Genomic DNA, 27,968 nt, shown 5'->3' on the forward strand with positions numbered 1-27,968 from the left:
CATCTGTGTAATATCATGCATATTATCTATCTAAGTACTTGATTTACAAATTGCATGCATTTTGATTCTTCTGCTTCAAATAGAAAGCATGCAGATTATGATTTTACTAATTATGTAGACTAGAAAAATCACATATTGATATATGGATATTCATTTTTACAGATCAAATATTCCAGCGTTATTTTGTGAATATTTGCCCCCCGACCAGTACAGTGTAAAGACAATACGTCAGATATTTAACTTACTTTTTTATACTTTCGAGTGAACTTTTCTAAATCCTGGTATTGTTTAAATAAATATTACAATCTTTGAATAACATAAACGCATTATTTTCTATAGTATTTTCTTTTCTCTCATGATATGGGCGGTTCGTGTTACTGCTGTTGTAGGTCGGCTATAGTAGCAAGTAGTCACATGGCCGGCCTGCATGCATGTAAACGACAGGCGCGATCGGAGCGAGACACACACAGAGAGAGAGAGAGAGAGAGCTGTGGGAGGAGGCGAAAGAGAGTAGGGGTGGGGGGAGGCAGACACAAACTGGGGGCGCTTACCGACACAACGGGGAGCGCTTTTTTGGGGTGTTTTGAGGGCGCCTGGCGGATCTCCGGGCTCCTCTTTTCGCCCCTCCGCTCGGTTTAATGTGTCAGGCCGCCGTTGGCTGCCCTCGCCACCTGGATATTATTTATAACCGACAAGAAAATTGGATGGGACGGACGCACGAGCGAGACAATCCCGGAAATAACATGCGTACTCTCAGCCTGTCACGTACGCTCGCCGAGGATTTGCATTGCTGTAGGCTGCCGTAGGTAAGCAGTGGATTGTGCTTTCCCGGCGAGAAATTTCAACGCTTTTAGACCCCATAACCTGCATATTTAACTTATTCAATTCTCTGTGGGACGTTTTTCTTTTTTAATGGCGTTCAATAAACCGGTTCAGTCTTTCACTCTTTTTTTCAAGGGGCACTTAACAATAGTGGTGCTGCTAAGTTGGTAATGAATGGCAGACAAAGACGAAATATAAATAATTTAATTGGTGTTTCGTCAAAATTTAATACACTTCACGATGTCGAAGCTTATATTGAAAGCTCCTTTTATAGTGCTCATTTTATTCTATTTTTTTATCATCATTATTATTATTATTATTTTCGTGTCCAGTGTCAAGATGGTATAGCCCAACTGTGCGTAAAAGTGACTTGTTTTGACCTTCCTTCTTTGTAATAATTAAAATCTGGTTATAAAGCTGCAGTAAATATTAGCCTGCACTTTTTTTCATTTTCTTTACACTGATAGCATATGCTTAGGATTGTGATTATAAATGTATAGGCTGCTTCTCTGGCACTGTTTTCTTGCTCCCACTTAAAAATACTACGAGCAGGCCTATAGAAATACCGCATATAGCCCAAACTAGGAGTTTGTTGCGCCACATAAATATTAGGAATTATTTACCTCAGCTTGCTGTGACAGGTGGTCTGCACTGTGCTATTAATAGGTCTAAAGTGTATCGTTTTGCTCTTCACAGAAATGCCCAACACACTCCCAGAATGTATATAAGACACGGAGACAAACAAACACGCTGCTTCAGAGTATTTAAACCGGAGAAATGGGAGGAATCAAAGGCAGCAGAGGTGGACTTAGTCATGAAACTTCCATCGGTTGCGCCAGGGATCTTCTCCCCCAGAGAGAGCAGCAGCGGCTCAGCTAGAAAATGAGGCGAGGACGTGAAGTACGTGCGCATCCAGCAGATGACGAGATGAAATGGAGAGTTTGGAACAGACGGACCTTGTAAACCCAGCCCGCGGATCCGTCGCTGTTTCAGACTCGCAGGACAGAGGAGCGAACAGCAGGCAGTTTGTCAGCGGACCGACAGAGATTCACCACACGCACCGGGCGGACATGGGGCTTAATGGCTTATGTGCGGCGCCGGTCGGCAGTCCAACCGCGGCGGAGTTGCTCGCGGATCTAGCCTCTCAGACTGACTCCCCGGGAATCACCACCCCGACGAAGCAATGCAAAACCGGCGTGCCGCTCTACAACGGCGGGGTGGTGTCGCCTTCTGCAACTGTAGAGGGCAACCACTCAGGCGTTTTGGCTCAGACGCCAAATGGTTACCCTGCCCAAGTAAAGGGGGTGGAGGGGCAAACGGAGGGCCCCGGGTACCCTCTCACCAGCAGAGCCTGCCTGATGGAGAACGGGGACTGGACTGCTCATGAGAAGCACCCGTCAGTAACGCGGAGACTCAATGGTGACTTAAAAACCAGACAGGCACAACAGCAGAAAAAGAGATGTGGGGAGAATCGGGAGATTGGGCCAGAGACTGTTAACAACCAGAGCGTGGGGTCACCCGGACCAGGAGGTTCTGTGGACCCGGTATTTGCTTCAATGGACTCGGACTGTAAGCGGAGAAGGTTGGTAGATGGAGGCGTTGCGAGCAAATCTACAGAAACCAGCAGAGTGGCTCGAGCAGTCGCTCCTCTCTCAGTTGCTGTCAACTGTGGCAACAGTTCCCATTGCAACCAGTCGGCTTCCTTAACCCCCACTGCCCCTCATAATAATCAGCACAGTGGGCACAGTAAGGTGGCATCTTCAGGCCTTCCAGCTGCACCCGGGGTACATGCTGCCCGTAACCCACCACTTCCTGCAGGGACTGGCTGGTCAGCAGAGCGCATAGCCAAGCAGTACATCGTCCCCTGCATGAGGTATTATGGGATTTGTGTAAAGGACAACTTCCTGGGCTCCCAGCTGGGCGACAGAGTCCTGGAAGAGGTGGAGACTCTAAATCAGAGTGGGAAGTTTCGCGGTGGGCAGCTGGTGAGCCAGAAGAACATTCCCTCCCTTAACATCAGGGGCGACCAGATCGCCTGGGTGGAGGGGAAAGAGCCCGGGTGCGAGAACATCGGAGTGCTGATGGCTCACATAGATGAGGCCGTCATGTACAGCTCTGCCAATGGACAGCTGGGGAACTGTGTCATCAACGGACGCACTAAGGTGAGAGGAGGGGGGGAGGGGGGTGCGGGTGAGAGGTTTTAAAAGAAACGTGCCAGGGAAAACGGAGGACACAAAAGAATGCCAGAGTAGAGCGTCAGTCTGACGTCATTGAAGTTGTGCCCGGCTGTGTCTTGTCTGCCCTGCTTTACCTTCTATAATGCCGACATGTGGGTAGGCAAACACACACCATCGCACCACAGGGGGAGAGTGCGCAGGGCTCCTGCTGATAGGATGTCAAGATGAGCCCTGTGTTTGTGGCACATGCGAGGGGGAGGGGCTGCAGTCGTACTCACACTAGGTTTAGGCCTGCTGAAGTTTATCTCCCCGTCCTAGTCTCTGCCTTCATACCTCTGGTACCCTAAAGAAGAAGAAGAAAACAAACTCTCTGGGGCTGTATCTCCTCTGCCATCGCTTTATCTCTGCCAGAATTTTCTATCATCACTTTGACCCATACAAACATAGCACTGGCATGGCAGAGGAGTGTTTGTTTTCATTTCCCTTATCTTATATCTCATGCCACGTGAACAGCATATTTTTTTCCCTTATTTTACTTCAGCATCACTACATGCCCCAGTTTTTCAATTGATATTTTTCAGACACAGTGCACAATTATCAGAGTGCGGCCCTTAGGAATGAGGCCCAGAAATTACAAAATACTTCCCCAATAGTTTGGAAAAACATTGTAGATGAGCAAAGGAAAAAACAAAAAGAAATGAACTTTGTTAGTCTTTTTCCATGTGTTTATCTCTGTGTATATCTTTTAGGGGCTCTGTATTCTCTCCCCCCGTCTGTGTTTTACACGCCAGTCTAGGCTGGGTTTTTTTCCCTTTGTTTTTTGTTTTCTTTTTTTTTTTTTTACTCCTGTTGAAATGCGTAACCTGCTTTATGTGGAAAAGACATCCAGGATGGCTCTTGATGTTGACCAAATGTGATCTGATCTGAAAAAATAGACACATTAGTGCTCCGCATTGGAAAGCTGTTGCCTGCAAGCTGGCAACCACACGCCTCAGTCTTTGCAGCGGTGTAGCAAAGTAGCCAGGATTTATCTTTAAGTCTATGCAAAACACACAGATGTAAAAAGTTGCTTGAAACCATATCAAACAACTGTTTTGTTGTTTGACATAATAAAACATGGATAGATGGATGGATATTCTTTTTTCCCCTCTATTTCCATAGTGCTTCCTCCACAACCTTGCTAAGTCTGTTTAACCACACACAGCACCCTGCCCTAAATGCACGTCTTACCATTTACGTCAGTTTGAGACGGTGTTTAAACAAGGTCTGTTGTGCTTATCTCACTGCAGCCGCCTTTGCTCCCTTAGACTTGGGCCGACAGTGCCGCTTCAGTAAAGTGAAGCCACTTTAACATAATGCCTGAGCAGAGCTGTGTAAGGGTAACACATGCCCACTTTTCCACAATTACCCCCATCCCTGCGCTTCAGAGTGCAAAACGGTAACAGTAAGGTCTTGTGCATTACTGTTGAATGGCATTCTGCCCTGTAGCCTGTCTCACATTAGAAAACACTCTTTGTCTTTTGACACTTTAAGCTGCAGCTTACTTTCATGACAGAAGTGGATTTATCTTTGAAGTCAATAACACATCGAAGGTATAACTTCGATCTTGAAAACGACAACAACAACAACAACAACAACAACAACAAAAGAACAAACACTTAACCCTGGAAACAGTATTCAAGTCTTCAATGCAGAACTTTAATGCTGTAAATATAAAATGTGCTGATTCCAGTTTCTGCAGTGCCATGAAAGGAGGACAGTGAGTCCATTTTGGTTGATCATTAGATCCCACTGTTTTATTGTGAAGGATATATTGTTGTGTTAACTTTTACCTACTTGGTCATTTATTCTCTCTTAGATGGAATAACAAACCGAGTGACCCCTTGGTGAAAATGTTCGAGACCTAAACGGCAGTTGTTCCCAGGCCAAAATCACATTGTGCGTTCTTGGTGCATAAAAATAAAAGGAAAAGGTCCGTGCCGCATAGTACAAAATGTCCTGACGGGGTGTTTGTGCCTATGAGTGCAAGAGACAGCATTGCAATAGGTGCAATTGTGGAGTGAGCATGAAAGAAAGAGGAAGTGATAGGAAAGGAAAAGAGGCAGTACAGATACATGGAAGGGGCACTGTGTGGGTACTGTGGGGTACGTTCCCTCGTCTCATTGTCCAGAGTGCACTTTTTTTTTCTTCTTCTTGGTGTTCTGCTTTTCTTCTCATCTTTTCATTTTCTCCACATTTTCATTTCCCATGTCCTTTACTTCACTCCCTTTCTCCTTTCCCGTTTTATCAAGCCCCTTATTTGCTACTTGGGCAAAATATTTCCCTGCCGTTACCTTGGTAACAGGCCCATACAGAGTAGAGCTGCGCATTGTGTATGAAAGAGATGGGGTGAGGAAAAAGAGGGGCTGGCAATGCCCAAAATAATGCCGCACCAGCAGTAAGTAGCATTTTTTTTTTCCAAGCCTGTCTACTGTTAGTCAGCAGAAGGCCGGTTTCGCTGCCTGTGAGAACGTATGGGGGGATTATAGTGTTAACAAAAGGAATGGTAATGTAGTTTACATGGCCCAAGGTGATACTGGGAAAGTCTCGAAGATAAGGGATGGGTTAGAGGAGATGTGAACGTGCAGTGGATCAGGGGGTAAAGGGAAGATAGTGATGAGTAAGTGAGAAAGGGCGATGCAGCAGAAGCTTGGCATATTAGGACTGTCTGTCTTCTGCAGTAAAGTGTCCTTAGATGCCCCTCCTAGAGCTCAGCAGTGCCACCGTGCAGGCAGGAGCCAGAAGTCATATACTAACACTGAGTTCCTAGCATGGATGGATGAATGGTTGGATTTTCAGTTTTTAAATCAATTTAATGTCCTTTCAGACAATCTAGGTGGTAAATAGAACCAGATTTTAGTTTTAACAGCTAACATTTGGTTTCCCTTTTATGACAAGTTGGTGTTTATAAGGAAGCTCACCTATTATTTTGAATGCATCTGAATGTGATGTTATGCAAGGTCCACTACTCTAAAGGACCCAGGCTTGGTGCATAACATGTGGACACTGCAAGTGGAGCTACCAGGCACCGCTGCGCTAATTTTATATTTAAAAAAAGAAATAGTGTATCGTGTAGATGCAAATGCTAACACCTACAGAAATAGTCGTTTCACTGTGTTGCTTAGGCTAATATTCAGGGCTGACTCATACATAATGAGTGCAACTGTGGCTATAGTGTGACTCACTCATAAGGGCACAGCCTATGATCTCACCATTTTTTTTTTCTTTTTTTTGTTGTTTCGTTTGTGTTATGTTCACACAACCCCCAGTAATATACTGTAAACACTAGAGGCTGTTTATTATATTTGAATTTGATTGTGTTTCTAACCATTTATATTTTGTCATGCGGCAATGTCTCCAAACGCGATGGTGCTGTGTTGATGTGATTCAGCTTTAGAGGCTCATATTTTGTAAACTTCATGACAAATTTGTATTTTTTTTTTTTAAATTAGGCGAGGGAAAGAGGGGTCTACTGCCTCTTTCAAAACACACACAGATTTACAGTGAATCCAGAGCCTGGGCATGTTAGCAGATATTGGCTATTCTTGAAAGGGAGAGTGACGCTCACTTGGATCACAGTATTGCTGGTTACGATATGCTGCTAGGGAACAATTATAGAGTTATTGTTTGAACTCACCTAGTCCAGGTCACGCCACTTCTCACACACTCTAAAACCATCCTTCAGCTTATATGAGCAGCAAACTAGAGGTGAATCTGGCTAAGCAGCGGGCCGTGACATCAAACTGGAAGGACAGCAGAGATATGAGCTGGGAGTGGCAGAGCAGTTCAGCCTTATTCAGTTTTATTCACTCAGGCTCTTATCTCCTTCTCAATTTGGAAGAAATTAATAATCTCTTTTTCTGCCTTATATGAAATCTCCTGCTCTCCCGGCTGCTTGTGAGTAATCAGTTTTGAAAATGGAGCAAAAATACTGTGCTGCTTGACAGTTAGTGACTCAGCAGGGCTCAACTGTGGAACTGGAAAACATTTGTTTGCCGAAGAGTCCTTGAGCAACTCCAAACATTCACCATTAAGCACTTGTTGACTTTGATTCATGTTTTCCATTCATCCGAAAGGGCTCAGGGCTGCCACTCGGCGAAAATGGTGGAGGTTGAGGACTTCTTTTGGCCTGCTAACACACTTCTCTTATGTTTTCATAGCATAGAATTTGGGAGACATGCACAAGGCTTGCAGGATCCGCAAGGGACTTTAAAATAGTAATGTGTGCAATCATAACAAGTAACCGATCTGTGCAGTCTACAGCTGTTGCAGCAGATGAGTAATATGGCTCAAAGGGGATTTTAAAACGGTTTACTTGAAGGTTAACAAATCCTGAAATGTTTATAGAAACATAACTACCACCAAAACCCAGACTGAAAACTTTTTGTTTCTGAAATTCTCCTTAGCGTTTGGAGTCATCACCGACAGCTTGCAACATCTTCGCTGCTGTGCATCACACGCATAAAAATGCCTTCCCTCTCTTTTACTCGATCACCTTGGCAAGCGACAATGCCTGTATTTGTTCAGCCATCCCCTCACCCAGCCCCACCCCCACCTCCACCATCATTCCCCTTATCTGAATATGCATGTGGCATTGGAGTTTATTTTTGTTCTCCTCCAGAACAGTTTGTTCTGCCTGCCTGCCCGTCACCTGGGTATCTACCCAGAGCTTCCATTAGAGCATTAGTGCTGGTCCTGGCCAGGGATGTGGTTGGTGCCAGTTAGACTTGAACTTACTGAGGGCAGAGATGAAGAGGTGAGGAGGGGCAGAAATGACAGATGGGATCGACTTGTGCTGTTTGGCTGACCCAGTATTGTGTGTCTGTGGGTGTCTAGGCAACTGACAGGTATAGACTGATGCAATGCGGATGTATATGAAACTTATTTGAAAACTATCGTTGTGTTAGAAAACTCTTTTTTTTTTCACCTCAGATGGGTTTAAAGTAAAAAAAAACAAAAAAACTCATCTTCTAAATTATATACCCTTCTTGTGTACACTTTGATAGCTACAGTGTATCTGTGCGTGTTTAATGTGTTTATGCTTTAGGCTAGGGCTGAGATGCCTGGTGTGGCATATCACATGTTAATTGTGGTTAATTACAGCTGTTAAGACAGTTTGTGGGCATTTTGGGGGGGAAAGAGGGTTATTTGCTGGGAAACCACACTTCCTTGAATACATGCACACCCAAAATATTTACACTCATTGTTAAAAAAAAATCTAATTTGTCATTGAGTATCAAAATGTCTGGTATGCCATTTTCTCATTCTCAATAGCCGCGATTCAGATGATCACAAACTGCCTACTAGAATCCACTCTGCTTCAAAGATAGCTGCCATTAAAATAAACCTGCTTATACAAATTATACTCCTAAGTATAAGAATAGTTTCTTTTTTTAATTAAGTCAAAACCAAACTATACCTTTATACAGTTTGCTGTCTGTTTAATGACAGAGTGCATATTTATCCTTTGCACAACAGAGCAGCTTCTTGTCTGCACAAAAGGGCACGTACCCCCACAAGACCGTATCAGCTGTTATCACTGTGGTACAAGGTCAGCAGCAGAAGGTAATATGTGAACTTGACAGTGACAGCAGGGTGCTAAAAGTAGACTCCTGTCTGGTATTTTCTTCTTCTTGTCACTGTTTGGTGTGAAGATGTTGCCAAGTCAACAAGTAGAGGTCCTAAGGGTTAGCACATCAAAACAAACGATCAGTTGTTCAAAAAAAAGCTGAAAATGACCAATTTTTTTTTCTTTTTTCTTTTTTTTTTACTCCTCAGCCGTAAAAGGCTGATGGGCTATTGTCACTTCACTGGATGGGTGGTGTGGACAACTTAGTTTATGAATGCGATAGAATTCACAGAATTAGAGGCGTCACAGGAGCTTCAAATTGATGCCATAAGTATATCTACTGCACGTCATGGATAAGTTCGAATTTCAGTGACCTCAACCTCAAGGTCAGAGTCAGAGGTCATATTTTTCTGAAAATCTTGTAAATGCAATAACTAAAAAAGGAAGTCACTTAAGATTTTCAAATAGATACTGTAGGTCTATCTACTAAAAATCTCGGACGAGTTTGAATCACACTGATCTCAACCTCAAGGTCAGAGGTCAGGTTTTATTTTAAAAAAAAAAAAATCTTGTGAATGCAACAACTCACGAACAAGGTGACGTAGGGTTTTGAAACCAGTGCCATTGCTACATCTAATAGAAATCTCAAGACGAGTTCTAATCCTGGTGACCTTGACATCAAGGTCAAAATAACCCAAGAGAGTGCCTGGTTCTCCTGAAACTTGGTGTTTTTGTTGTTGTTGTTGTTGTTTTTCTCTTCCCACTGTCATCGAGTACTTGCTCATAGGGGGTCATCTGATTGTTGGGAGCTTTTTCTGTATTATTGTAGGGACTTTGTTGAAATAAATTCTAAGTAAAGCGACACTTCTGATGATCATAAGCAACACACACAAATATCAGTTTTTCATTTTGTACAATTAGCCTGCTCATTTTGACACGGACACCGTTTGGCAGTTGGAGTCAGGAAGAAGAGGTCTAGAGGTTAATGAGCGCTGACTCTGAGCACTGGTCAGTAATGAGAGCAGACAATTGTTGCCAAGCAGAGTCACACAATTGAGCTCACTTGACTATGAAGCCCAGCAAGAGGAGCAGGAAAGCATGCATCAAAGCTCTCCTCCACAAAGTGTTACAGTCAGTTTTATTTGAGTTTCACAAACAACACTAGGGCAGGTGTGTTTGTCTTCGAAATCTATGTGAGCAGGCTTTCATTTCCTAAGGGTACAAGTTGCACACTGTAGTACAAGAACTTAAACGATAGCGTCAGCTGAGTTAAATCGATACTGCGGCATTGCAGAAGCTGTTAGCAACGAATAATAGTATTGCTCAGCTGAGCTGAAGTGATGCGCTGACTTGTATTGTAAGCTTTGCTTCCCATGCAGAACAGTATAAGTCAAGACAATGACAGTATCTTCTTCTGTTGTCAACCTGGAGAGATAATAATGAAATCGTTACTTTACACGCTGCCAAATGCATCACCCACAATCTCCGCTAGCAAAAGCTGATGTCAGTGAGTAAGTGAATCAGCTGTAGATTTTTCATATATTGAGGAGACTTAAAGCCAGAGGAGACAGTTTGGAAAGTTACTGAAGCACAAATATGCTCCCGTTTATCTGATGGATATGTCACACAGCATTGTATGTATCATATTTTGGCACAGCTCTATTTTGTAGCTTACAGCCACATGGCCCTGTAGTGGCCCTCGTCTGGGATGTGCATTGAACGAAGGACTTTTCACGCAGGTCTCAGTTCCCTGTGTCTCCCCAGAGAAGCTCTCCTGCTTCACAGCCTCCAACTCTCAGACGTCAAGCAGGGGAAATACCAGCGTGAAACCATTGTTTGAAAATGGATACTGTTTCTGCAGATCGTTTCTTTGCTGCTGAACTCTGACATATTTCTTTGCTTTACTGCTCTGCCCACTTAATAACACTATGGAAAATATTAAATATTCAAATAGTTATATATAGTTTACTGCAGAGTGGTGGAAAAGCCAAAATGTGAGAGATGATTAGAGCAGGACATGAGGAGGAGGGTAGCTGCATCATTCCTGCACTGGATCACTCGTATCTTCTTCTGCTAGTGGCCGACCTTTCAAACAGTCCTGCCTCTACGTCGCAAATATGGCTGAAGAATAAAAATCAAAAGTTAACTCTGTGTTTTTTGTTATAATGGTGTATCAAGTTATAACTAATGATCCGATTTCTTCTGTTTTTAGGCCATGGTTGCCTGTTACCCAGGTAACGGGGCAGGGTACGTGCGCCACATTGACAACCCTAACGGTGATGGACGGTGCATCACCTGTATCTACTATCTTAACAAGAACTGGGACGCCAAGGTACATTTTTCCATTTGTTTCACTCAGTTGAAATTAGAAAAAAAGTTCATCATCATTAGTTCATATGTGTGTTTGTGCATCTAATGTTATTGCAATATTTTTGAAATTTTGTATTTGGTAACCCGGGTAAACCCTCAGGGATTCACATTATGTACTTTAGAAATAAGTACTTATGTTTCTGTTATGCATTTGTCTTGTTTGTAGAAACAAGGCGGGTTGCTGCAGATCTATCCTGAAGGCAAAAATGTGGTAGCCAAAGTTGAACCTCTCTTCGACCGGCTGCTCATCTTCTGGTCTGACCGCAGGAACCCACATGAAGTTAGGCCAGCCTACTCAACTCGGTTAGTAACATGTCGATATTAATTCATGTAAAATCATCCAATGGGTTATTGGCAGCTAACTGTCATCTGTTGCTCAGTTCTATAAGTACATCATAATTAACATACAGTTTAGGCTTTTTGTGCAGAAACCAATATATGTTTTTATCAAAACTATTCCAGCAGATTAAAAAAAGATTCAATTTATATTTTCCCTTCTTTCCCCTCTCTCTATTCTCGTTTTACTTCAGCGTGGTCATTGTCGCTGTCTTTCTACAGTTGATTATGTGTGTGTAGAAAACTGAGTTTCACATGGGTTGAAGTTTCCTTGATGCTCACACAAGATAATTCGGACCCACTTTACAGACCGACGTAAGCGTTTGCATGCTTAACGAGGTCACGTGACACGTAGCCTTTTACTCTCCCATCTCCTCTCCTCTGCGTATTGACTGCTGGGGGGCGAGGTGGGGCCGGAGGCAGGAAGTATGTGTTTCCTGAGGAGGTCGGTGGGAGGGAGTGGGGAGGAAGGTTCGATTGCAGGACTCGTGCTGGAAAGGCAAAGACATGAGAGACAGGAATAAACAATACAGCCCCACGGGAGAGATGAGAAACAGTAGGAATTAACCCTATGCTGCCTGTGACATCTGCGGCCTGGTCCACTTTAGTTTTTTTTTTCTTTTGTGACATTGTGACTGTTACGACCATTGTGTTCCTGCTTTATCAATTTATAAAATTCACCGACAGTGTCTCTTTTTTTTCTTCTTTTTTTCCCCTTTTTGAGCCATAGTTCTTTGTCTATAAAAAGATTAGCTTTTATTCTTATTTCAGCCTTTACCTCTTGTCTCTTGCAGCTATGCCATCACAGTCTGGTACTTTGATGCCAAAGAGAGAGCAGAGGCTAAAGAGAAATACCGATTGGGTGAGTTTCTTTTTAGTTACATGCCTGTTTTTACTCTTCTTGGTTGTGAGCAGCGTTACTTCTTGTTCCATTTGGTGTAATTTGTTGCTGCATGACGATTAATATGCCTTTTCTGTTCTTGCATCCATAGCAACAGGACAGAAAGGTGTTCAAGTGCCTGTCACTCAAAACAGCAGGACATAAATCTCATCTAGTGACTGGAGAGCACTCTCAGAGCATTACGTGCCTTCGTCAAGTGTTAATGGACGTTGTGATCATTAAGGAAGACGCCGTTAAGCTATTCATCACCGCAGCTCTTCAAGTGTCGGCTGTCAGAGTCACATCACAGGCCCTGATTGAATATTTTTGCTGCCATATGACTGGGCTGCTGAAACGTAGAGCACAGTAAGCAGGATTGTATGGCAAAGGTCATACTTGCGCGTCGTGGCAGAAGAAGAAGGAAAATTACTCGAGCTTCTCACTGAATCGCCTATGAACACAGCAAGCTGAAAAACTTTATTGCAGTTTTTGCTTGCTCAGTTATCAGTGGTGTATTGAGATATCAACGTTTTTACTTTGCTCTTCTGTATTTTTTTTTCCAAGCGAAACACAAAGAGCGTAATTGGTAAATCAATGGACGCACAGTAGAAATCAATGCCATGAGATTCCTTGCTCCCTCTCGACTGTAAGACGGTGCCCTTGTCTCATGATGTGTTCAAGACGAAAGAAATGGGCCATGACAACGTAAAGAGTGGCTGTCAGCCACGATGCAGTGGACAGTCGCACCGTGGCACTCATTCGGTCCTGGCTGAAGGACTAATTCTTGCATGAGGACAGCTCTACGCCGTAGTTTGACACTGTATAGCACACTATGGAGGGTTCATAATGTTAGTACAGTAAAAACACGAACCCAGCATGAACCTTTTTAAAAAAAAAAAAAAATCTTTAGTAGATACAATGTGTGTGTGTAACAGATTTTCAAGAAGTAAAGCTGTTCCACATACTTGATGGAGAGTCCTCTGTAAATGACTGAAATACACGCTCGCATATGAGACAAGAGGCAAGATGTTCACTGACAGCGGACAATACAGGGTCTGAAGAAACAGAGTGTGTGTGTGTGTGTGTGTGTGTGTGTGTGTGTGTGTGTGTGTGTGTGTGTGTGTGTGTGCGTGCAGATCCAGCTTGATTCTTAACTGTTCTTAACAAAATGGAAACAACAAGTTACCATCAGTGTGGATGCTGTTGAACAAATCTACCCACCCCCTCAAAAAAAACAAAGAGGCACACAAAAACAAAAGATAACAAAACGAATCAGATGACTAAGTTAAACTTAGCGGTAATTAACAGAACGATTAACCTCAGTCAGCCTGTGTGCTCAAGACCTTTTCATGTATTTCATGTACAAAGCACAGAGTAACGTTTACACTGTATAGGTGAACAAACAGCCAGGTGAAAATATTGCCTACTCGTGTGTGGGATTGAGTATTTGTGTGTAAATGTGTACGTGTCTGTTAAATTCCACTGTCTTGAAGAGGGCCGCAGGTATTGTCTCAGTGTATCTTAGACTGATTGAAGAAAAGCACTTTATTGTTTAAAATTGCCATGCGTGAATGATAGAGGGGGAAAAACATGATTAAAAATGTAGATTAATGCCTTTATGCTGTGTATAATATGATTAATTCAAATGCAATAGAAACTAAAACGATGAGAATAAATGGAAGCCGTCTTTTTTTTTATGTATTTAATTAAAACATTTCTGTTTTGTACAAGGAAAATTGTAATTGATTTACTGGGGGGAAAGAAAAAAATTCTAACCTGAATTGTAGTTTAACTTGCTTTCTCTTCATCTTAGATGAGAGAACAACTTCCAATACATTTTTAAATAAACATGTTTTCCAATGCAGTGATCTCATTTGAACTTTGTAAAGCATTGTGACTATAACAAGTGATTTGTTCTCCAAATACCGTATAAATGTGTGCTGATATTAAAATAAAATGTCAAGCCCTGTTTTCAATGTTACACACAATGCTCCAAGGCCAGTTCGCCAAACTGAGTATCTGTCTTTACACAGAGAGCGCTTAATCAGGAAACCAATAACATGTCATGTAAGGACAGTCTGTCCTTATGAGTCATAATAAAAAATCCTAACTAGCAGGCTCGGTGTTGCAGATTTAAATGTTCATAGGTAAGTTGTTATGGGTGCGCCTGATTCAACAAGTGTCCCTAATTAAAGTTTGTTATAAAGGGTTTTACAAAGTGGCTGACACCAAAAGAACATTAAATAAAAGAAAAAATACTAAACTGATGCTTAAATGGCACAAGGCCAGATATCTGATTGCCCAAAGTGTCTTTAGCTAGGGGTTTTTGTTTTTTGTTTATAAAGCCTCTGAAATGAAATTAAGGGAAAAGTGAGTCAAAAAGTTTCGGAGCTTCCACCCCAAAAAACCCAACCTCCATGTGTTTTTAAGTGACTGTATGGGACCAATTGGAAGAGTGGGTCGATAAAAGCTGTGAGATGTACTGGGGTGTGTTACAATTCAAGCCTTTAATAGCTGAAACAAGAATTTTGAAACTGACGGGAAGCCAGTGAATAGATTTTAGAATTTGGCAGATATGAGCCCTTCCCCTTGAATTAGTTAAAAGATGTGCAGCTGCATTTTGGGCAGTTGGCAGTATAAAGATGATTTGTTGAGACAGTTAAATTGGGAGTTTAAATAATTCGAGTAAGAAAAGATAAAAGCATGAACAATTTGATCCAACTCTACCTTGGAAATAACACACATGAACTTATCAGTGTTCCTTGGATGAAAAAGTGACACATGAATTATCTTCCTGGCATAACAGTTTGAAGACAGGGAATTGTCCAAGATAACCCCAAAGTTACGTGCAGCACTGTGCGGAGCCACGTATGACCTTATTTATAGTTTGGACTTGAGTAATACAGCTCTCCAGTATTTCTGTGGATCTTTCAGGGTTTGTTTTTTCAAACCTAAGGCAATTTGTTTCTAAAAGTTGGTCACAAAACATATTTGTTTCCAATTCTTCAGTTGAATCTAATGATAACACAGTTGAAGTTAACAAAAAAAAGAGTAATTCTTTATATATTTCCAAACAACCTTTAGCCAAAACCTAGAGATATCTCAGTATGGTGTGCAGTATCTGAAAGTTTTGTCTTTATCAAAGAAGAAAAAAGTCTGATGCAGGACTTGAGAGATGCATCTGGCACTTCAGGTAATCTTTGTACTGCTCATTGAGGCTTAATCAAAAATGGTCTCAGTGGAAGTGTGGCTGTCAAAAATGCAATTATTAATAAAGGGAAAAAGATTAAAAAGGCTGAGTTCTGCCAAATTACACAAATGACACTGAAGAAACCCCCCCCAAAAAACAAAGAAGTCACATTTTCTAAAATATTTTGTAAAAAAATGCCTATATGAATTTTTGTTTTTTACATCAGACCGCACCTTTGTCAGCCTGTACTTTCAAGTACAGTGATGACTGATAACTACCTTAACCTTTTTTCTTTTCTCATAGTTATGAGATCCATTATCGCTGTTCAATGCAACAGCTTCTGTTAACAACTCGAGTACCCTTCACAGAGCTGGAACACACTGTTGCCTGAACATGAAGGGGTGCTAATCCCTTTAGATTTTGACATCCTTTGATGTTTTAGTGAGTTTTCATGTAAAAAGGCCAAACGTGAGATTATCATTTTGAATTTAATACCCTTAGAATCTGAGCTGTGTCAAACAGAACAAACAACAGCAAGTTGTCACATTCTGTTGCACGTATTGCGATGTATGATTAGCTCATCATAGCCACGTGTAAAATACATGACAGATTTTAGGGCTTCACTATCGACATGATACCTAATAGGATCACGAATAGCTCAATTTGTTTAATGTAGTAACACAATGAAGGCAAGGAAACAATGGCAACATTTTACACAGGTCACCTCGCCCGTTTCGGTTATCGCCCTCACGACAGTGTAACCACATGATCTGAATAGACTGCCAGCATAACTGCCTCCTGCTGTTGCCAGAGAAACCCTCCACGGTGCTTATCAGTGTTTTACATAAAAATATTCTATCAATGTAGTACAATCTCACAATCTCTGCTATTATGATCCTAGTTTCTTCCAAATGATCTTGAGCAAATGTCAAAAATGAATAGTAAAATTTAACCAAACACTTGCTCAGACAATGCGCTTTTATGGCTCTTGTTGCTGTTTGAAAGCACTGTTACAGGTTCCTCTTTCCTCCTGCACAGTCCCGGAGGATCACCTCAACTATGATTTGTAGTTTTGTCATTTTAAATTTTTAAATTCACTGTTGTACAGTGTCCCTTCTGAATGTATGCGATACTGGATAAAGAAAGATTTAAACCCCACCCTTAATTTTCTGATTAAATGCAACAAAATGTGCTTTTATACTATATAACCACATTTCCACCCTGTCCTTGCCAGCACATCATTGTTGGATGTAGATGATTGGTTGTTTTTTATATTCTTACTCATTGCACATTTAGAGAGTGGAAGCTGCAGAGATTTCAAGGATTTCAAGGGGTTTGTGCACAGGTCTCCAGCTCTGTGTGACTGGGCTTAAGCTTTTACATTTGATAATGTATATCAGAGGGAAAACTAACCAATGACGCACATATAAGTATATGAGAAAGTTTCTGCAGCACTGAACATTCCCAAGGTGGGGATGTTGCCAGGTAAACTAAGTTGTTTTTACAGTAAACTGACCAGGTGGACATTCAGTCACTTAATGACTCACAGACCATGAAATTGTAAAAGGTTTGAACTGTTTGTTTCACAACAAAGACTATGGAGAAACCCAGGAACAGAGCGCCATCTCATTAATACCATCCATATATTTAAATTTAAATCTGTAACAGGCACTGGGACACAAGTGAAGATAGAGAGCAAGTAATGTAAAGATTTATAGCAGTCCTGAGTCAAAACCTTTCTTGTAGTGTCTAGAATCTCAGGTTACAAAGCATAAAATTGAAAAAACAAACAAACCCCAAAATCAAAAAAACTCTGAAGTGACTTTGGGAAAACTCTGTTTAAATCCTGCAGCGTATCCAAGTCTGGACCTGAAGCAAGATAAGCACCTCCTCATGCAGTGGTTGAGCTTAGATATCTATGTTCAGAAGAATAAGAAATAAGCAAATTTCAAGAGAAAATTTGACCAGCTTTAAAAAGTTATTCCAAAGAAAACTTGCTGGTGCATTAATCAGGTACCAGATAAGAAGCTCAGGGTTGTAGGGTTGCTGGAGACTGTGCCAGGACCAGTAGGTGGAACTGGACAGAGCTCATCTTGCTTGTTTAGTTGTTGTTGTTTTTTGTTAAACAATAAGGAGAAATTGCTCATTTAGGAACTCTTCTCGTATTTTGCTTGCTCACAGAGTTTTGTATTTTCTGTTGTTTATTTGCTAAATTTTCAAATTAGCACAGACAGCTTTCCTTGCAGCATTGGCACAGTATTTGTATCTGATAGTGGGGGTTGCTCATGGGTTAAAACAAAACAAAAATAAACCAGAGTAACTTTTTAAGCGTATATTTTACAATGTGGCAGCATGTGTTTCAACAGCTTTGTGGCAAACACGTTTATTGCTGTCACATTGTGCCACCTTGTGGTTTATTTCCCTTCACAGACGAACCGTCTACTCGGTTGTAATGTCATGTGTAACCACTAGGTGTCAGCACTTACTATTCAAAGCTTTCATGATGCCAACCTCTCCCTGTAAATGGCGCACTGTGGAGTGTTGGCCTGATGTAATCTTCTCTCGCAGTTTCACCTTTCCTCTGCCACCTTTGTTTGGTGGAGTGTATTGGCTGTGATCAAACACACCCACATATATGTAGTACTGATTAAAACAAAACTGGGCCTTTGTGATGACACTGTAAAAGTGTGTAAAAGTGGATTTGTAGTAAAGATCTGTGCCGTAGGTGAGGGATAATTCATAGTAGTACCTTGTGACCGATCACTTCATAGTAAAAACATTGCACATGTGCTACATTATTTGACAGATTTTACAAATTTAAGCGTTTTCTGTCGGGTTTACCAACACTTAACATGTTCAGTCTAGTAACAGATGTACAATCTGCACAGGCAGGACAGCTTATGGAATTAAATATGCACATTTTTGGGGTTCTTGCACTTTATTCTTGTGCTTTGGTTGATGACGTGATTCTCCCAAGCTATTTGTCCTCAACTGTTTGAAAGTTACTGCTGACTCAAAGTGGTCCCTCTCACTCATTTTGTCAGCTGGGATCTCCAGTGCAGGTTTTAGGTAATGACAGCAGTGTTTTGCACTTTAACCCTTTCAAATGTTTTTCTTTCACTTTTGCAAGCTTCAAAATCACTTCATTTGACCCATTACTGTTGTTGTTGTAATGTGATGCTCCACTACTGTGAGAAACTACTTTCCCTTTAATTATTTTCCTGTACTTTTGCTGGGTTTCACTGTGTCGCATTGCACGTCCATGCAAATGTTTTATTAGTGTCCAGCTGTGTCTTAGCAACCATATCCCCTGATCTCACAAAAATGACTTTGAGTGAATACAGTTCCTGTCAGATATCTTCTATTTTTTTCTTTATCCTTTGAAATACTATAACTATCAAGAAAACTTGCCACATGATTAGAGATCAGACTTCTTATAGTGAGTACACATTTAACATTTCTGTACTCTTATGTTCAGTAAAAGCACATGGCTGTGACAAAGCTGTTGGTGGTATCATAAACAGGAAGGTGGCAATTTCCACGCCATGTAAACTGTTCAAATCGTGCTATTTGAAGTGCATGGTGTATTGCCTGCTTTATCTTAATGCTAAGATGTTCCATTGTGCCGCAGTTTCAAATTAATATATTATAAATGTCCCAATCTGATATTTATAAAAGGGAATTTGCAGGACACAGCAAGAGGAAAATGGGGCGTGACGAAAGCTGGTACTTCATTTGATAAGAAGGGCGAGTACCATTATGGTGATGATTTACTATACAGTGAATCATTTTTTATGAGAAGGAGAAAGAAGGAAGTTCAGTTCTGAAATGGTTTGTCTGCAGGCACGCCAAACGTACTTTGCTCTAAATAGCTTTCCTGATCGTGCTTCTTCTTCTTCTGTGTATTTCTTTCTGTGTACATGATTGATTTTAAGTGATCATTCAACACGATTGTTTTTATTGAGGAAGTCAGAACCATATTAAATTATCGAAGGCACCAGGAATGCTGTTATCAAGTATATAACGACATGCCTTTCCCCCCCTGCAGTCTCTGTCCCGCCTCTCATTTGACCTTGGAATGTAGGCGCAGGTGAAAATAATAAATGGAAAATTTTATGGGATATTGAGGAGCGTCTAGTAGATTGAGCCAAGATTTTTTTTAAGCATGGCATTTCTGTGATAAACAAACAAACAAACAGCAAAGGTTTTTCCGTAAGTTCTGTTAAAGAATGAGAAAAGTTTGTAGCCTGATTTTTGATTTGTAATGTCCCCCAGTAAAACTTTCTTGTACAGAAATTAAAGCTACTTGCAAAAATGCAAATGTGATGAAATTATGTGATCAAGCGCCAAAAAAAGAAAGCAAAGATCACTGGAGATTAAATGATGGATTATTGCTGGCACGTCGGTGTGGCTCAGGGATGGGGAGCACGAGGCCATACTGACAGATAAAGTGAACTGTACTTTGAGCACTAATTTATGATGCACTACCATTAATTATTCTAAACCACATACAGTTTAATAATAACATGTAAGGACAGGGTCAGGTTCTTGTTTCAAAAACTAAGAAATTTATTTGTTATACTTTTTTATTACGACTGCAGCAGATGACTGTAAAATCTTTCAAAGTGGATACAAAGTACCAAAATTCATGTGTTTGTCCTTGTGGAGCCTTTAATTTGAACAATCCCATTATAACCACTTTCCTTTTCAAATTGGTCACCATTTTGACCAATTTCAGCCACAGGATTGATTTTAGACTTTTTACTCTTGATTTATATTTTTTGAAAATGGGGAAACTTAAAATTGTTACAACTTGAAACACATAAAAATGTAATTAGAGGAAAACTTTTGTTACAACAATGTAGGAATACGTATCAAACTTTAAAACTGTTTCCATATTTTATAAATAGACAGTTGATAAACATGTGGTTTATCATGTCATCCTTAGACTATGATGACCTGGATGACTGAGAACCTTCACAGACACACCTACCAAACTCATGAGTATTTTGACAACTACTAGCGACTCTACACCTCAAAACGAATCAGGGAAAATAGTCGTTGACAAGTACTTCACCATAAACCCTGAAACACAAGGGTGTTTTTAATGCGTCTTATTTTAGTCTTATGGCTCTTGGTCAAACCCTAAACACTTTGTGTTATACTGAGCGATAAAGGACGCACAAACAGACACGCACACATGAAAGCAAGTCCTTGCTCAGGAAATTTGATGTCTGGCTCCTATTTTACTTTGATAATCTTGGTGTTTGAGTGTGTGCCATTGCTGATAGCCCCACTCTGTCTGTATCTGGTCTGGCCTCACTCGCCTCTTCACCATTCTGCTTTGTTTCGTTCAGTCATTTTCCTCTTTAACTTTAGCATTGTCTGAAGGTTGCATGTTAAGGTTTATTAAGTGAGTTTTCACATATATATTTAATAATTGAAATACATTTCATTGAAAGTAAAAATGGCAAGATAATTTAAGAAAATGGAATTGATTATATAACCATGAAAAACCATTGCAAGTGTTAAACACACTGTCCTCACTTCTGTATCACAAGAAGAATATTGTCAAATATTGTTAGGTAAAAATATTGTATGATAAAGCGCCTGTGGAATGCATTTTCCACACTCACTGAAATGGCTACTCAGGAAAATTTATAACCTTTTCCACCTTTATAACTTTTCATTAATCCTTATTTTTGCTGGCCCTTGGTGAACAAGCCAAGAAGAAACCTTTCCTTTTAACAACACCTGCTCCTTAAGCTGACTTTTTTCTGATTGGCTGTCCCTCATTTACATGGGTTTAAACAACAGGTGAGTGGGGCTTCTGTGTTTGTGCAGAATCAAGTTTTAGCTCACAGGAATTACTTGCCACTGACCACATAATGTGAATATTTGCTTCTGTTTAGTATGAGCACCCACCATTCTTAACGGTGTGTACATACAACAGAAAATGAGGAAAAGCATAGGCTGACTTTAAAATAATGGATTCATTTACTTGTACTTGCAAAGCAATGACTCCTTCTTAAAACACAAGAACTACATCTGTCACAATGCTGAGTTTCAGTGCGAGGAGCTGCAGGATGTAATGTGACATGTAAGACAGAGACTCACCATTTCAGTGCACAATTTAAGCAGCCAAATCATGCATAGACCACCAATTCCAAGAGTCTTGCAGGGTTAGAGTATGTGGCATAATGAGCTGCTATTGATGTGACTTTCCTATGTTCAGTTACCTTCTTTTGTAACAATGGCACAAGAATTCCCACAGTTAACAAAGTATTTTACACAACTAACTGAGTATGTGTTCTTTACTCTGTCTAAAAACAACTTTCTTCCACTCATGGAGGTCATGCTTAATGTAAATTAAATATAAATTATACCATATTAACATATTATAAAGCATACTCTGACCAGTATGACCAATATCACTCAATTTTGGATCATAAATCATTGATAATTAAACAAGCAGAATACCTGTCCTGGTCTGTAATGCATTGGTGCATCATTGTTTTGAATCTAGTTCCAAGTTAAACTGCCAGTAATCTGATCCGTCTTAGCCTTGTGCCTTTTTAATGCTACTTTTAGACTGGTTACCCAATGATTTAGTATTTCCACTCTTCTTCTGTGAAATGTATTAAGCAGTTAGGTTTCATACTGACACACTGTTGACAGTAAATGTGAAACAGTTGTGGTTCCTCCCTTATATTTGCATGTGACCTAAGAGTCAGTCACTTTGTTCTTTTGGAAACAAAAAAGGTAAAAGCTCGTTCAAGGTTCTTCTTACCAAAAACTATTTGTTTCTACGGCAGGAACACAGTCACATCCTCTGGTGAAGGACTATTAGAATTAGTTGATTAATATAATCCAGCACTAGCATAGTAGTGGATTATTATAGCATAGAGTACTATGCATATCTTTATATCTTGCTTCCAATGAGCCAGAAATTTCATTTTTCATTTTTTATGTGTGTGTGTGTGTGCGTTTTATCAAAACACACTGCACACCTTGGCAAGGTGTAGAGTGTTGTGCAGTGTGGTCTTTTGTTGTTGTTGTTTTTTTAAGAGGAAATTGGACAAATGTGAAGTGCAAAAGAAGCGGTGCTCATACAGCAGATGAACAGCATGTGAAATTCATGTCCTTAAGAAATAGTAAGAAATCCAGCAAAGATGTGACACAGGACCTAATAGCTGCATTTAGGCTTTTAGTTTACTGAAACCTCATCAGAAATGGTCTCGGTGGAAGGGTGATTGTACAATAGATACAACAGTGAATGCCTCTGGAGAATGGCTCTCAAGTAGTTTGGGTACAGATTTCAGCCAGTCGGTTTGAGGACCTCATGAAAACTGATGGAACTATAACTACCGAAAAGTATGATTAAATTTTGATCCATTATGCAATAACATCTGAGCTACCACAGAGAGATATTCACTCTCTATGGCCAATTTTGAATCACTAGTTAACATTGGAGGGAGCAGGCTGGAGTGCCTTGACAGAATCCACAGAGAGAACAGGGGAGAGACTCCGTACAGAAAGGTCCCGGCCAACTGGTGGATACAAACCCAGGACCCTGTTCCTGTGAGGCAACAGAGCTAGACAGTGACGGGCGAACAAAACAACAATAAAATGCAGTTATTCAGGTCAGTCTGTATGCTGATTTTCTTCTTATTTACTATAAACTAACTAATTTCAGCTCTCCATTATGTGCACATTATAACTTTTATAATAATGCAAGGTCAGAGTAAGTTTCATGATGCTGTGTTTTAACGAGACCCAACCCAAACCTTCCTAAAAAAGGAAATAGAGCATATCTGTTAGTGGTGTAAACTCAGTGATTCTAGGTGCAACTGAAGCAAATTCTTTCAAATCATTCTTGCATCAAAGAAAAATCTTGTTGGGATCACAATATTTGTCACAAAGGAAAAACTAGAAATACAATCAGCATTCTCTCTTCACTTTCCAAAAATAATTTTGTTTTTTTTTTGCATTTTGGCTTCATTCTGAGACGTGACAGATTATTGACAGAAGCTTGTTTTTTTTCTTTTGGACTTTCATGCCAAGGGAACATGGTGTCCCTCTGTTCACAGAGCAATAACATATTATTATGGCTTGGAGGAAACCCATTACTGTGATCTACTGGGACACACAACCAGAGTTGACAAACCATGAAAGTCCAAAAGAAAAGAAAATATCCAGTGCGTGGCAGCAGTTTGCCCATAGAACGAGATAAAAGAAAGGGTCAAAACAGTCAAATAACCTCTTGTTAAAACCAAAGTACGGAAAAAAGCATCTGCAAATGCACAACATGTTAAAGCTTGAAGCAGATGGGCTACAGCAGCAGAAGAACACACCTGGTGCCCCTCCTGTCAGCTAACAGGAAACTGAGGTTATACCAACGGTTCAGGCTGCTGGTGGTGGTGTAATGGTGTGGGGGGTATTTTCTCAGCACACTCTAGGCCCCTTAGTAACAGTTGAAGATTGCTTAAACACCACACCCTCCCAGAGTATTGTTTCTGACCATGCCCATCCCTTTGAACACAGTGTACCCATCTTCTTGGACATTACAATGAGTTCATTGTACTCAAATGCCCTCCACAGTAATGAGGTTTTAATTTAATAGAGCACCTTTGGGATGTAGTGAAGCAGGAGATTCACATGGATGTACAACAAATCTGTGATGCAATCATTTCAATTGAAGCAAAATCTCTGAGGATTCATTCTAACATCTTGTTGAAAACTGCTGTGTTGTTAGATTTGACTAATTGAGTAACAGTGCATCAGCCGTCTTGGTTGAGTCTGTAGTCTCAAAATAGCTGGAAAACAGGGCGTTTTATCTGAAATTTGTCAGCGTAATTGCGTTCTTCGGAAGAAAGGCTAATCCATACAGGAAATTGACAAAGAAGCGCTAAAGATGTCATGCAGTTTGCAACAGTGCAAACTGATCTGACAAGAATGGAAACACAAGTAGGAAGATTGGTGGACAATTGAGCAAGAGGACAGATGTATCAGAATGTGGTTTGAGAGGCCTGACAGTTTCCTCATCTGTCAGCTTCATGACGTGGGATACACAAAACCAACTCTCAACAACAGTGAAGAGCCAAGTTGTGAATAATGATCTTCGAATCAGATGCAAAGAAAAAGTAAATTACTCTATTAAACACGTGGTTTCTAAGACTTCTCTTTATTCTTCGATCTGTATGATGTCAGGGAGGGCAGATATCCTTAATTTGGTCATGTTACCTTCTGTTCAAACCTACTATTTGTAAAGTGCAGCCAGTCAAAAGAAAGCCAGCTTAAAGGGAAAAATGGATTATGAGGGAGAGAAGCTGAAACAGTTTGTTTCAGACAGCTCGATAAACTGACGGGGCTGCACCAAAGCCCAGTATAAGATTAAAAAAATGGGGGGAATAGTGCATGCATACAAAAATGAATGTCTGTAGAATGACAGATATAGTTAGGAATGGTTGTCTAACCAAGGCAATATACTCTGATGTGTTTGCATGTCCCAAGGGATCCATGCCGTGTGATCGTTCACACGGGACGGGGTGTGCCCAAGCACCTATCCCAGGGGCATCTCCAACACTGAGGGAGATTTAGACCGTCTGACCCCTCTGTCTGACCTCTGAATGGTCTTCCACCGGGCCCCACAAACCTCCTGTCTGCTGGCATCTGAATATAAGCCCTTGAGCAAGATTCTTTCAGGTCTGGTTCATAAAAAAGCCGCGGGAGATAGTTATGTCACATGTACACAAACCTCTGTACGATTGCAATATTAGCCAAACAATACAGTAAAGCTATCCGAATAGCCCAAGCTAAATCCAAATGGGTGTAGTCTGAGACAGATGTGAAACACGGCTCCGCACGTCATGGCCTGTAAGCTCACAATAACTCCGGGCGTGCCACATAACTGATGTTCTACCTATGAAACAAAAAAGACAAAATAAACATGGTAAACATGACCGGCTTTGCGTGTTAGGACCGACTACAAGCTGGCATTAGCATGTAACTCAAAGCGTGATGGTGGATTACTAAAGTCTTGCTGTCATGGCCTCAGACCTTTTCCTGTTTTTTACTGCACCCTACTCATTTGCCAAATTTGTCTATCTTTTCTGCAAAAATACATTTTGTGAGGCAAGACAAGGAAATCATGTTAGTGGGAGCAGGAGCAGCTTTATTAACCCTCATGGCAGTGATTTTCATCCAGTCTACTACTGCAGCTAACAGCTCAGGCCAAGAGGCATTATCGGCTACAGTGAGGGGATTAGGCCGCCATGTTGGTTCGCACACACTGAGGGGGTCAAGGGGGAAGGAAAAGCACGAAGGGGTGGGTGAATTGCGTTGGGGAGGAATGCTGATGGATCTGGAGATTGGGATTGTAGAGCTTAAGAGATTTTCTTTTTCATTCATGTTTTTACATTTTACGTGCTCACACCACAGAGTGAACTGCCAATGAAAACAAGCATGAAGAGACCTCTAGCTGTGTTTTAATTTAGAGCACAATCTTTTTAATAGTGCTGAATACTGACTTTATATTAAACTGACTCAACATTTGCCGTCGCAAATTTACAGCCCCCCATTTTCAATTTTGTAGGATTAAGACAGCGTTGCTCTTTATGAGAAATGTATCTCTGTGGATATACTGAAGGGTTATGAAAGAAACAGTCAAGGATAAGAAAATATTCAATTTATTAGCGTTCAGGAGCAGATGAGCTGACGAGCCCTTACCATAGCTTACCCAAGACGGTGCTAGCTTCTGGGTCTAAAAAGTGACGCCAATGCTGAAGTCCCTTGAAACTTTTATAGCCAGCAGGGGGCGACTCATGTGGTTCCAAACAAAGTCCAATTGTATAGAAGTTTTATTAGAAAATTAACATTTGGCCTGTAACCTTAGCCCTTCCCTGATGAAATTATGCCTTAATCAGCAGTTTCAGTTGTCAGTGATTAGAACATGGTGCTCATTTTGTATATAATGGCCCCCATTAGCGTCAGAAAGAATAATAAGGCAGGCCCATCCCACAGATAATGATTTGGGATGGGCCTACTTTGTGACTCACCTAATGTGTTAGTCTCTTTGTCTCAGTCAGATTAACCTCTCTCTGGTCACATTAGGTTTCAGGCCATGAGTTACAACGAGACTCCACTAATCAGTGAGAGATGTCACCGTGGCTATGTCCATCTTTTATTGTGTTTACCAGATCCAAGCCAGTAATAGAGAAAAAACAAACAAACAGATTTCCGGGCTAATGTAATCAACACACCTAGAAGCCTTAGTCTTTCTGGCTGTATTGAACATCTTCCTTGCTACTAGCATTTTCCCATGAGTTGATGGCATCATTATCACTGTGGAAGCACTGCTGCTATTGCCCTGGGGTTAGGCAGGTCTCCGAGCGAAGGTCTTCTTTTTACTTTGTTCGTGCGTTGGTAATTACGTTGATTAAATCTACTGGGCTTGCACTGCCTTCAGTGTTTTTGTCTGTGAAGTGTTTGAACAGTATGTTTTTCAAGGCCGTGTGAAGGACACATACCTAGCCAAACAAGGCAGCAATCAAACCCTTGAGAAGGGAACAATAAACAAGGTGGTCACACCTCCAGCTTCCTTTCATATCTAGTGTAAACTTACTTACAGGTCTGAGTGACCTCTGCTCTGGTGCAGAGCAGTTAAAGCCACCATGTAAACAGGACTATTAATATACACATCTTACTTAATGCACTTATATATAGACAGAGAGCATTCATATAGCACACATACATACATGTCCAACAGCTGCATGTGCATACATTTAACATTGTGTTGTCTGCTTTTATGTTCCCATGTTTTCTGAGTAAACTATGTGGCAACAACCTCGACAAAACTGTGATTAGATAATCACTTATTACAATAATGTGCAGAACTATTTTCCTCTGACACAGTTAATCCTGATTTTCAGACTGATTTCAGTATTTGAACTGATAATCTGTATTACTACTAGTGAACAGTCATTGTTACTTAAAGACTTAAATGACTAAACTGCATTAAGTAAATCAGACATGCAATATGAATCTAAATTGCAGCCAGTTTGACCCCTTTGGTTTCCTAGACAGTGTATTATATATAATATCAGGAAATTACATTTGGTAAGTAGAGGAACTGTATAGCTCAATCCTTTAAATTTGGGACAAGGTTAGCAAGTTTTTTAGGCATGTGTGAGATTTAGTGCCTTTCTACATGCAGTTTTTGTGTATCAGTGACATTTAAAATTAAAGTTCACTAATGATGCTAAATAACCGCCCAAATAAATGCGTAGTGGTGAGATTTTCTTCTAGAAGTGCAATGCATTTGCCATTCTTTATTATGTCAGATCATAAAAGTATTTTTACCATTATACCAATATAAAAAAACTCCACTTAAAATACTCCACATGGTCAGCGGAGGCGGTCTCGGGTTTCCAGAGTGTGTATGCTGCACATCGCTAGTGCAGAGAGCAGATATATGTGTAATAATGACTCAGCAATATGTAGTGACATTGCATATTTCAAAAAGATAAAATGCATCAAGGGTAAGGCACCACCTACCCACAGCAATGCTGAAAAGAAGATGGAAAA

The 27,968-nt window shown here is 40.7% G+C and overlaps 1 protein-coding gene across 1 annotated transcript; it reads left to right on the top strand.

Annotated features, from left to right (window-relative positions):
- The first annotated feature begins 481 nt into the window (after positions 1-481).
- egln2 (egl-9 family hypoxia-inducible factor 2) lies at positions 482-14,174 on the top strand. The gene is made up of 6 exons (XM_031732832.2): positions 482-806; positions 1,519-2,984; positions 10,820-10,939; positions 11,144-11,280; positions 12,108-12,175; positions 12,306-14,174. The coding sequence occupies exons 2-6, from the start codon at positions 1,755-1,757 to the stop codon at positions 12,356-12,358; spliced, it is 1,608 nt and encodes a 535-aa protein (XP_031588692.1). The 5' UTR covers positions 482-806; positions 1,519-1,754; the 3' UTR covers positions 12,359-14,174.
- The last annotated feature ends 13,794 nt before the right edge of the window (positions 14,175-27,968 follow it).

Source organism: Oreochromis aureus, linkage group 14 (assembly GCF_013358895.1).
Source record: "Oreochromis aureus strain Israel breed Guangdong linkage group 14, ZZ_aureus, whole genome shotgun sequence".
Taxonomy (NCBI): Eukaryota; Metazoa; Chordata; class Actinopteri; order Cichliformes; family Cichlidae; genus Oreochromis; species Oreochromis aureus.